This window comes from Gymnoscopelus braueri (assembly GCF_963280865.1).
Source record: "Gymnoscopelus braueri genome assembly, chromosome: 6".
Classification (NCBI taxonomy): domain Eukaryota; kingdom Metazoa; phylum Chordata; class Actinopteri; order Myctophiformes; family Myctophidae; genus Gymnoscopelus; species Gymnoscopelus braueri.
Window position 1 is genome coordinate 27,304,095 of NC_137607.1, and position 12,056 is coordinate 27,316,150.

The 12,056-nt window shown below is 38.8% G+C and overlaps 1 protein-coding gene across 1 annotated transcript; it reads right to left on the minus strand.

The window, feature by feature from the left end:
* Positions 1-8,067: 8,067 nt before the first annotated feature.
* Positions 8,068-12,014, minus strand: mob3a (MOB kinase activator 3A). The gene is made up of 4 exons (XM_080431057.1): positions 11,797-12,014; positions 10,226-10,793; positions 8,944-9,146; positions 8,068-8,502 (listed from the first exon to the last, which is right to left on the minus strand). Exons 2-4 carry the CDS (start codon positions 10,641-10,643, stop codon positions 8,473-8,475), a joined length of 651 nt encoding a protein of 216 aa, XP_080287183.1. The 5' UTR covers positions 10,644-10,793; positions 11,797-12,014; the 3' UTR covers positions 8,068-8,472.
* Positions 12,015-12,056: the final 42 nt, after the last annotated feature.

The following is a 12,056-nucleotide window of genomic DNA, read 5'->3' on the forward strand; positions in this document are numbered from 1 at the left end:
CTGAGCCGTTAAGGCTTTGTTTTCTTTTAGGCCCCACCATGGGAGGTATGGCTATGGGGGGAATGACATGACTGTTATGTGGTGGGCAGCAACCATAGTCAGGGGTTCTTCTAAGGTTTATTGTACTTTGATGGAGGGCTGTTTTGATGGAGTACAGATGGACATAGAGAGAGGCCTCCCAAAATTAATAATAGGTACTATCAATGGAACACCAGATCACTGCAGTGGTGGAAGAAGTACTCAGATATTTTACTTAAGTAAAAGTAGCAATACCACAATATAAAAATACTCTGTTACAAGTAAAGGGCCTGTGTTCAAAATGTTACTTGAGTAAAAGTACAAAAGTATTGGCATCAAAATATACTTAAAGTACCAAAAGTACCAAAATGTTGAAAATAGCAAATCTACAAGCTCATTGCGACACGTGAGCTTGTAGATCGGCTATTTTCAAATAGCCTACGTATAAAATAGGGCTAAAGTGGTTATAATATAATTTATAGTAACTAGTAACTCAATTTTTCAAATAATTGTAGTGGCTTCTGAGATGTAGTGGAGTAGAAGTAAAACAATTGGAAATTGGAAATACTCCAGTAAAGTAAAAAATACCTCAAATTATACTTAAGTACAGTACTTTATAATATATAAATGGCTGTACTTGTGCCTAGATTGCAAATAACACTCACTCTCACACAGGGTGTGTGTGTGTGTGTGTGTGTGTGTGTGTGTGTGGGCGGGGGGGAGTCTGGGCGTGTTAACTGCAATCTAGGCACATAATCGTATGAGTGTTAAACACAAACACAAAGGCATTGACTTGATATGCTCAGAGAGAAAGCTTGAGCCACGTGCAACAATCTGATTCTCACAGATAGAGGAATTCTGAGCCTCACTGACAGATAGGGTGGAGGTGACAAAAGGCTATCTATGCGTGTGTGAGAGTGCATGCACACGCACGTATTCGGATTCACACATTCAGAGTCAGATATTACACATGCACGTGCACACACATGCACACGCAAGTGGCAGAGCTCTCAGACTGTGATCTTATCAAAATTGCCCTGCAAAATCTAAACACTCTCATGCCCTGATAAAAGCCAGTCTCTGGTCCAAACATGTTCATCATTGCTCCATTATAAACTATCCAATAAAAGGTTCTGTAAATTAAGTGATATTTCTTTGTTAAAATAAATGTTAAAAGCTTTATATTCCCATAGTAATCATTGCTACAGTAATAGTGTTTGTTCGGTAACAGGGGTCTCCCCATCTATCCAGCTCTTAAGTAAACAGAAACAATTTTTTGGCCAGGATACCAATTTTAACCAATCAGGAGAGAGAACTCACACAGGAGATTCAGGATAAACAAGTGGAGTTGGAAGTGATGAAACAAAGAAATTGAGCAGACAAATTGGAATTGGAACACTGTCAAATGAAAGCTGGTAAATGGGTTTGACTGTTTATTAAAGAGCTGGAGAGACAGGGAGACTCCTGTTAGTGAACAAACACTATAGCAATGATTACTATCAGAATATAGAGCTTTAAAAAAACGTTTTTGTTAAAATGTTCTGTTTTGGTAAAAGAAGAGTGCCTGAACCTCTGTTTGTCTCTTTTTGATCAAGTCCCCTTATTTGTTCCTCTAAAGTGTACTACCCTTTGTATGAAGTACGCCTCTGTGTGTTTTCCTTTAAAAAAAAATACAGTAAATTTGTCATATTATATGGAGAAGATATAATAAGTGGTTTTGCTATTTTCGTTTGTACAGTTGATTAACATATTTCAAATTGCTTGCACTTATTTGAATATACATCTGTAACTGCATGGGAAATATAAAAGAGTAAAATATATATATATATTTTACAACATACACTAGTTTATCTTTCATTGTCAACAAAACAACTGGCAAGTAAAGGGTGTGAGGGAATGTCTGAAGTATCAGTAACCGATAGCCACGCCCTGTGGTATGGTGTGTTGGGTGAAGGGTGACATGATGGCACGTTGCACAGCCTGCTGAGGAGGAGTCTTTCTCTCACACAAGTGATAATGGAAGAAGTGACATTCCCTGGAAGTCTGATTATATGGAAATATGATCACTCTCTATTAACACCACCATATGCTAATTGTAAGATGACAATGCAATGTAATGCAGTCACACAGAGTAAAAGCTACATTAAGCATATTTTCATAAATATGCTCAGTGAGGGGATGACATGACATATGAGTAAAAGGTTGATGGCACTGCCCTTTTAATACAAATAGTCATAAAGTGCATTTTTATAGATATTAAAACAATAATTTATCTAGTCACCACCCCTATTTTATCTTGAGTCAGCCACTGGCCATACAAACTCTTGCACTAAGTTCAAATACCAACAAATAGAAGTGAGATTGTGTCATAACATACAGTATATACAGTAGATAATATATCCACTGGATTATCTCTTCAAACAAAGCAAGTGGCCTTGCAAAATACATTGAGTTATTGCCCATAATCCACATCTTGCAAGCCTTCTCTGTATATTATTCAACTAATGTTTGTCAAAGGTGTCTTACGTTAAATCCTTGTAAGGTTTGTTTTCCAGAGTAGTGTCTTGTGACAGGAGGCTCTCTTCTTCTCCTCCTTTCACCTTCCACCCCTCAAGCCTAGGCCCAACTGCCATTACGCAAGGAGTTGGCTTCGATGCTGTAGCCAAGAGCCCATGGTGCAATCGCTAGTTTAATAAGAAAACAAGCACATGTGTGGAAGTGAAGTTGGGTTGGGATGTCACAACATGGCAAAAGGAACAGGGTTCAGGCATCGTAAATGTCCCTGGGCAGTAGCTCAATTCAGTGAATGTGCATAGTTCTCAATCAATAACAACTCATTCTGGGCAGGAGTACTCTTTCCTTTCAGGGAAAGGGTACTCTTGTCTGAAACTGGATTGGATAAATGCACGAGGTGTGTGTGTGTGTGTGTGTGTGTGTGTGTGTGTGTGTGTCTGTGTTGTTGTTATATCCATGTTATTATATACAGATGGACATTTGTAAACATTATTTGACAGTATTAAGCATTGCAGCAAGTTTCATTGTAATTTTACACAACCGATTCTGCAAGCTTCCTGTCAGGGACACATATATGTTTGAAGATGCATTCATTTTAGGAACATTTTAATATACATTGTATTACATAACCCATTGAAGCTCTGTTCTGTTAATTTAGCTGAATCATACCAAGATTTATCACACAACAATTGCACAACAGAGATGCACATGACTGTGCTATATACAGCTAGCTACTACTGTATGGCATCCACTCTGCATGTATGGGCACACGTGAGCGTACAAGCATGTACATCTGTATATGTATGTCTGACATAATGGTGTCAACTATTAAATAGCCTTCATGTGTTACAGGCAACCTGGCAGCCAGCAGACTTATAATGTTACATTGGTCTGCATAGTGCATAGTTTTCCAAGTAGCCTAGTAAGCTCACATGGTGGACTGAATACCCTTTGCAGTTGAGTATTTCCAAGAACAAACTTCCCAGAAGGAACCTTAACCTATTAACCATTTAACCACTGAACCACTTAACCACAAAATAGCCAATCCGATGCACTGTGAGCTTGTAGTCTGTCTATTTTTTTTAATAAATTGTTCAACTTTTGGATTGTTATTTTCACTTATTATATTATAACATGCCCAAAATTGGGATGCAATGTCTGTGACATGTGCTAAAGCTAGACAACAGTAATTGTTATGGATCACAGAGATTAAATGCAGTCTTTATTTTGTTCCAATTATTTAATTGGGATTAATCAAGCTTTTCATTTATCAAAATCTTCTTTGTGTGTGAGTTATAAAGTAACAATAGTTACGTATTTATTAACAATCATCTAACAGATGAGATGATCATTATTAGAGTGTTGAAAATGTTGGTGCTGTAATGTTGGTTTGCTACGGCACTACTTATTTCTGGAAAGATGCTATGAAATCGTTTACCATCTTAACATCTCTTCTTTAAGTACTATGGAAATCACATGTTTTAAACATTGAACAATTGAACAGATACATAAATATGTACCCAAAACTGTGTCAGTGTTGTATGGCCTGGCCTGCTGCTACTTAAGGCATAATTACACAAAGCATAGTTTACACACCATGAAACAAAAAACAAAAACATTGAAACTGATGTTTTGTTTGATCAATTGTTCAGCATACAAGTTCAGAGACATGGTTTAAGTGTTTTATTTATTTGTTAACACTTGTTTGTATACATATAATCATGGTATTGAAACAGATTTCTATTGGTTTACGTGCTGTGTATACAATGCATGAGGCAACTGACTTGCAAGACATGAAACCGTTAGGGTGTGTGACTGAACTCATTCTAATGTTTGCTGCTGAGTCACTTTATCACCCAATTCCATCCTGTAGATAAATAATCACATGTTGCAGTCAAAACAACAGTTTACGCCTTGCAATGACGCTGATTGGACACGTATCAGTCCGTCTGAGTTATACAGCTCTTTGCACAGCTAGTGCCGCTATCTCAGGGTGGGGTCCCCACCGTCCCCTCAAGGACCCACAGGGGTCCTTGAGGACCCACAGGGGGTCCCACAGGGGTCCTTGACCCACAGGAATCATTGAGGGGGTTCCAGCCAGGGGGTCCCCATAGCTAAATGATTGATAGTTAAGAAACAAATGGACCCTTCTAGGTCCCCAGCTAAATGATTGATAGTTAGGAACCAAATGGACCTAAAGATCAAAACAAATTGGACAAATTGGTTCCATTTGTAACACTCTGAGTTAAATTAACACAGAGGATTTTATAACGTAGATTGCCCAGAGAATGGTATCAAATGTGTGGCCATGGCCTAATTTAGTGGTTCCCAATGTCCAGGGACCCCCAGGGGTCCTTGAGGGTGTTCCAGGGGGTCCTCAGCAATTTGTTAATATAGCATCAAAATCAATTGAACTACTTTAAGCAATTAAGCCTATATGCATATTTGAAAATAGCAGATCTACATGCTCACAAGGTGATGTGATGCATCGCATCGCATCTTCTTGAACATTTTTGGAAAATGATGATGATTATTATTTTATTTTTTTACATGGGGGTCTCTGCTGGCACAAAATATTCAGATGATGGTCCATGGCCAAATAGGCCTACATATTCATTTGGGGGTCCTTGACATGAAAAAGTTTGGCCTAGGCTACATAGGCCAGTTCTCAAAAAACATAAACTGAAGCACTCACTGGATCCTGGAAATTAAAAAGGTTGAGAATCACGACATAAATGGAGGAATGTGTCATTTGATTTTACACAACGGCTAGTGGAGTGCATTTCAGTTCACGTCCCCCCCCAGACAGGTCAGGAAAATTCCATCCAAGTACAAGTACAACAACATGTACAGGACTGGGCGGATGAGCAAATTTCAGCGAATTGAGCGAAAGTAAAAGCACTGGCACTGGCACTGGTCTGGCATTACCCGTATCACAAACATACGCACACACACACGAACGAACGCGCATACCGTACACACAACACAAACCGCAACGGAATGACAGGGAGTTTTTATAGAGGAAATGAACTCAAGTGACTCACATCGTCAGAGGGGACGGACTACCTCTATTCGGCTCGTATGACACAAAGTGGCTGTTTGTTGTTATTTATCGCAGTTTCATCGTTATTTGCATTAAGTTCAGAACATTATTTGACGGCAGTTTTGTATTGTTGCAAAGAGGATTATGAAATAGAAACCAAATCAAGGCTATTTTTTTCTTTGATTAACTGTAGCCAATACCTACAACAAATCTGATGTGTTGTAGCCTGGGTTAAAGATAGCTCTGGTCCATAGCGTTAGATTAGAAGGAGTTAAGGAGAACTCCTTCTAACGCTATGGACCAGAGCGAATAGGCTATTGCGCTATTATGAATGGGTTTACAGCTAACGTGACAGATACAATCCTAGACAGTTTTATCAAGAAATACATACATAGGTGTATTATCGAGTCTGACTTTTTCCTTTCGTATCTATTAAGTCAGACTCGATTAAATACTATGATATGGATGTCTTGATCCCAGGCTAAAACAATCCTATAGCTCTTTTTCAGAATCTGAATTTATGATAGGTTTATCCGACCTACAGTAAAAACATCGAGAGATATATGTGATGTTTATTTGAAACATAAGCAAAATCAAAAGGAGTCATCATAACTCCCTCCCTGTAAATGTGAAGCATATCATAAAGCTGGTCTAAAGCCCAGTTGGAATTGATGCCAACCAGGGCAGAGTTCCTTCCATTAAAAAAAAGAAAGAAGAATGAATGAAAAAGAAAATAAAAACTCGCTTTACTAATCTTAGAACAGTCCAGCCTGTTTCTAATTCTTACATAACCAGTTTAGTCGAATCGTTAGCCTAACCAACTCTTGACAAGCTCCACTTACTCCGTTCATTGACACGTATGAGAACTTGACACTTTTGTCACGATAGCAACCAGGCAGCAGTGGTGGAAAGTAACTAAGTACATTTACTCAAGTACTGTACTTAAGTATAGGTTTGAGCTACTTTTACTTTACTGGAGTATTTTCAATTTTTAATACTTTTACTTCTACTACGTCTCAGACACAAATATTGTACTTTTACTTCACTACAGTTATTTGAACACTTTATACTAGTTACTTTGTAGATTTAGATAGATTATTATTACAAAACACACATTAACCACTTCAGCCCTATTTAAACTTTGGCTATTTGAAAATAGCTGATCTACAAGATCACAACGTGTTACGCTGCAAAGCATTGTGAGCTTGTATATCTGCTATTTGAAAAAAAAAAGTATAAATTTTACACATTGATAACTTGTGAACGGGACATTCTGCATAATGAGTATAGGCTACTTTTACTTTTGGTACTTTAAGTATATTTTGATGCCTATACTTTTGTACTTTTACTCAAGTACATTTTGATTACCGGACTTTTACTTGTAATAGAGTGTTTCTACATTGCAGTATTGATACTATTACTTAGATTTGAGTGCTTTTTCCACTACTGCCAGGCAGAGAGAACTGTTGAGCCCGAGTCATCTGACCAGTGCCAGACGCCACCTAGTGGACACTTCCAAATATGTCTCTCTGTGTTGTCACAGGGGTGTTGGTGTTGTCACGTGAGGACAGTCTCGTGAATTGTGTAGCCTTCATGCCAACATATCTTCAACAAATGTCTGCGAGTTTGACATTGACATCTGAGAACGTGCCTTCTGGCGCAGCGCCCGCAAGGTTGTTTCAATAGGCCTATAGCCTTTCAGGCTTTCTAAATGCTGAAAAAATATTGTAATGAATTTAGCACTAAAACCATAAGTCCCCTTTTCTGAAAATAATGCCAGTAGGTTCACAGTCCACATCCTTCACTAAACCAATGCCATTTAACCTTTCCAAAATAGTTGTTCCATGAATGGATACATTCATATAAGACTATAATGTCCCATGTCTTTTGTATTACAGATAAGATTTGTTTAAATATTTTTCTTAGGCCCAAGTATGTTAGGTTGAACATTTTCTACAGGCAGTTTCAGGCATATGAGAATGTTGACCAGGGGTCATCACCATGCTGGCTTATAATGGACATTTTCGGTCAAACTTTAATTTAGCTGCAGACATACAAAATGAGTGGTCAATAATATTACTAGAAACAAATAGACCTGGCACTAAATGTATACTATTGGATAACTAATGTGCCGGTTTCCATGCCAATGTGCTACACATTTTAAAATTATAGTATTTCTGCATCAATCAGATCAGTATCCTACCTATAATGAAGAAAACCTGAAGACATGGCACGTCAGCCACTGTATACCGACTGTGTACAGTATAGTGTTTGGGAATTCAATAATTGTTGTATAATTTTGAATCAATGATTGTCTTGACAGTGCCACAGACATTATTTGTTCATGTACGATCACATTGATGACCCCTGATGTTGACTGATTAAACACAGTGGAAAAATATATTGAAGCAAACTCTGGTAAAGAGATGACCTGACAGCTATTAATGTCAGGAAAAATCTGGCATTCACATTCACATCACATCACAATGACAGAGGTTTAAGATTTATTTTAATGTAACGACATACTGAGAATCTTATATATGTACAGTTACAATTTTTAAGATGAGACTTTAGACGAGGAAAAATTAGAGACAAAAAATACCTAGGAATGATTCAAATCCAAATAATAAAAAGAAAACATCAACAACACAAACATATACCTCTTAATACTGTGGTCTCATAAAATGCTCAGACTTTGAAACAAATGGAATGCCTTACAATGTTCCTGGTTAAAACCTACACGGTTAAAATAGATTACAGTACTTAAATATAAAAATAAAGGCTCTTTTCGATTTGGTTTTTATTTTGTTCTCTGCTGCAGTCTTCTATGTGGTCTGTCGAGTGGACGGATGTGATCTGCAGTCGGGGGAATGTGTCAGGTGATCAGTGGTGCTCCCTTAGTGGCACATCCGAGAGGTCATCTCTTTCTGTGAGAGACAAAAGACCCAAACAACAGCAAAATATACATGAACAACACTGTGCATCATAAGTAACCATGAGGGAACTGTCACTGCTCATGTGTCACTCCATATATTGTTTATGTCATCATGTTAATTATATCATATTGTTTATGGGACACTTGTTAACTCAGTATTAACTACAGTATATCATATCATATTTTATTTTAAGTTATGAGTTTCACATTTGACCATTCAAATATATCAAAATAATTATTATTCACAGAAAGATGCCTTTTACTTTCAGTACAATATCACAAATATATATACAGGTATATACACTGTACAGACAGACAGACAGACAGATAGATAGACAGATAGATAGACAGACAGATAGATAGATAGATAGATAGATAGATAGATAGATAGATATTTGTTATGATTATTATCTGTTAGTTTTGTCAGACTAACCAGAGGTTCCAGCTCTTTGTGGTCGGTGAGGTTGAACTCGGTGACAAAGTAATAGAAATGCTTGTAGCAGGTGTTGACGTGAGCCTCGGCCCCCATCTGGGTCACACGGTCAAAGTGGTGGATATAGACGTGGACGAACACACGGAACAGACGTGACAAGATCTTCTTAGCTACCTGCATGAAGGTCTTGGGGAAAGGAGTACCTTGGAATCAAGCAGAAAGAAAAACACATTTAAGCCACGATGCATTTCTGTTCACATTGATCACATAGTCAATAAATGTTCATGATTTTAGATATGTTATGATATTCTAATGCAGTGATACTGTGGTACTAGAAGCTGTACTAAATTGCCAGGTGCTAACAAAAGATTAGACCCACCTCATCCCCATCTGAAAACTGCAACACGACTACTTACATAATCCGTTCACATTACATTTCCATGTTTGAGTTCTGTTAACTTTAGTTTACTGCCACCGCCACAGTGACTTTGTAACTGTGCGGGGGTATCAATTTCTTTTATTCTTTTTTAACGGTTGTAATACAATTGGCTGTACGTTTATCATCTTTATCACTTGTCTTAAAATAGTGACTTTGTCTGAGCAACTTGTTGAGTCATGACTCAGTCGCTATCACCTGCATCAGATTGGAAAAACATGGGGCCACGTGGTAAGGGGCTAAGCCCGTAGCTTGAGCAATTTACTTTAAGGCTATGCTTATGCTAATCTAAATATATTACAGGAATCTGTTCCAGAGGACATGAGCTAAGGTCATCATGTCTAATCATAGGCGCATGTAGATAGCATTGGCATGGCCAATTATAAATCCATTGCTGGGATGCTTCAATGCCAAGCCATGCAAGGCAGTGTGAATATTTAGATAACAGAAAGCGGACAATGCTGGGATCATCATAACTGAACAATGATCTCAATGTAAAATTCCATACAGTCTCTCCGGCACATCCCTACAGAATTATTTAAAGCATGTCTTGTTCATCCATTGAAAGAAATATGTGGTTCCAAATAAGCAGCCTACACTTGAAAGAACTCTCCCCACATTATCCTGTATCTCCTTGTAATATTCCACTCCTTGTCATATCTCGATGGCCATTATTTTCCTTCCATTATTATCCTGGGATCTAGACTCATATAAATCTATTGTTCGTCTTGAAGCAATAGTCTTTTTAGGGACGCACCAGAAGTAGGCTGGCCACATAGTACTTTTGGATCCTGGTTGGTAGTTTAGAAACCATGGCCATCAACTGTATCTGTTCTAAATACTTACCGATGTTGGTGGGGAAGATGTGCTCATTGTTGATCTGTACCTCGATCCAATCCATCATCAGGCTCATGTACTTAGGCGCCGCCAGGGCAGTGGGTCTTTTGTACTTGTGCTCATCCTGCCAGCGATATTCGTACTTGGGCCCACCAGACATGACGGGACAGGACTGGTCGGTGCATGAGTCGCTGATGGTGCCATAGATGAGGTTGATGCGGTTGAAGAAATCTACCACGTGCACAGCCACCCAGTCATTGAGGTCTTCACCATGGGGCAGCTGAACCGCCTGCTTCAGGTCCAGACCAGCATTCAGAGATGCCTGAGCCTTCTTGTGCAGCTCAAAGCGCTGGGTCCCGGGCTCAAACTTGCGTTTGGGCCGGAATGTCCTGTCTTTGTTGAAGACTTGTTTCAGGGCCATGGACATGGTCGCATGTGGCAGCGGAGATTTGTTTGAATGCTTGTGGTGAATTATTTACCGGTGAAATGGAAACAGTCAAAAGGTCGTGTAAACAATGAGGATGGAGCTGTTGTTATGGGCTGTCTGATGGTGTTTGTCTTGACACAGTTTGTGGTCCTGTGAGTATGATAGAAGAGTGAGAGAGTGGGGGTTAACAAATGAGCTATTCTTCTATAATGCCTCTACAGCTGGTCTAATCTGGGAGATCAAGATTTAGAATTAAGTGTACAAAAACATAATCCATTAAAACAATAATGGCTGCAATGGTATGATGGCCTGGAGATTATACAACAGAAGAGTAAATGTGTTTTGTGCTGGCCAGCAAAATGTTTAAAAAAAACGAACTTCCCCTGCCAATGTGAGATAAACCCATAAGTCTTACAGGCTGAGAGAGGCTGTATTATAATATTGTTATAATATTGCAAATTGATAGTGATGCTTAGCCCATGATGCTGCAATGTTGCAAACTGACTCAACCTGACTCATTTCCTATTTTAGGCACGGCGCCTCGGCGGTAAAACGAAGAATTTGGGGAATGACAGTATGTACAACCATACCAAAAAACATGATCAATATCATTCTAGTGTTTGGTCGCAATCGCATCTGCTGCTGTAGTATCCATAACTACGCAATTAACCACTTAAACCCCATATGGGTCCCTCAGGGCTCAATAGTTGTATCTTTTCAGTTTTCTATTATTGTGGGGAAAGCTTTCGCTGAAAATAGACGATGGACAAGCACTCAATGCGACGCAATGCGTGGCATTGTGAGCTTGTCGATCTGCTATTTTCAGCGAAAGATGCTGGGGTTCAAGTGATTAATATAGCTCTGGTTTATCTTTTTTTTTACAGAGACTCCCACATGAAAAGGTACAGATGAAATGTGTGGCCGCATGCAAGACAAGACGACTGTACGAAGTTCATCCGTGACGTGAGTATGGCGATCGATAGCACTTGTTGCAGGCAATAGATCACATACATGTACATACATTGCTAGTCCTCCCTCTTAAACACACAATGCTTAAACCCCGATGGTTAAAAACCGACATCAAATTCATCCAGGCGATCTAACGGGGACGAAATGCCCTCATACTGCCGAAAACCACTTTCCTCCAACTTACTTGTTCCGCCTTCCTGTTCCGTCCAATGTTTCCTCTTCGATGCTTATCACAAAATATCGTCTGCTAATAATACTGTTCGATAGATATGAGGCCAGCAACACGCGCACAGCCTACATTATGAATACATGTTGTAATAGCAATTGTAGCATTTCTCTAAACATTCAATAAACATATCACTTTATTAGGCAAACTAACGGCTGACTCCTCCCTACCGAGCGAAAAAAAGTACTTCCTTTGATGATACGTCACTGACACACTGT

Bases quoted from the DNA above. Each gene is read 5' to 3' on its own strand.
- mob3a (XM_080431057.1), bottom strand. From the start codon at position 10,643: ATGTCCATGGCCCTGAAACAAGTCTTCAACAAAGACAGGACATTCCGG. The intron at 9,147-10,225 runs GTAAGTATTTAG...CTTGATTCCAAG, and splicing joins CATCTTCCCCACCAACATCG to GTACTCCTTTCCCCAAGACC. The intron at 8,503-8,943 runs GTTAGTCTGACA...TGTCTCTCACAG, and splicing joins ACAAAGAGCTGGAACCTCTG to AAAGAGATGACCTCTCGGAT.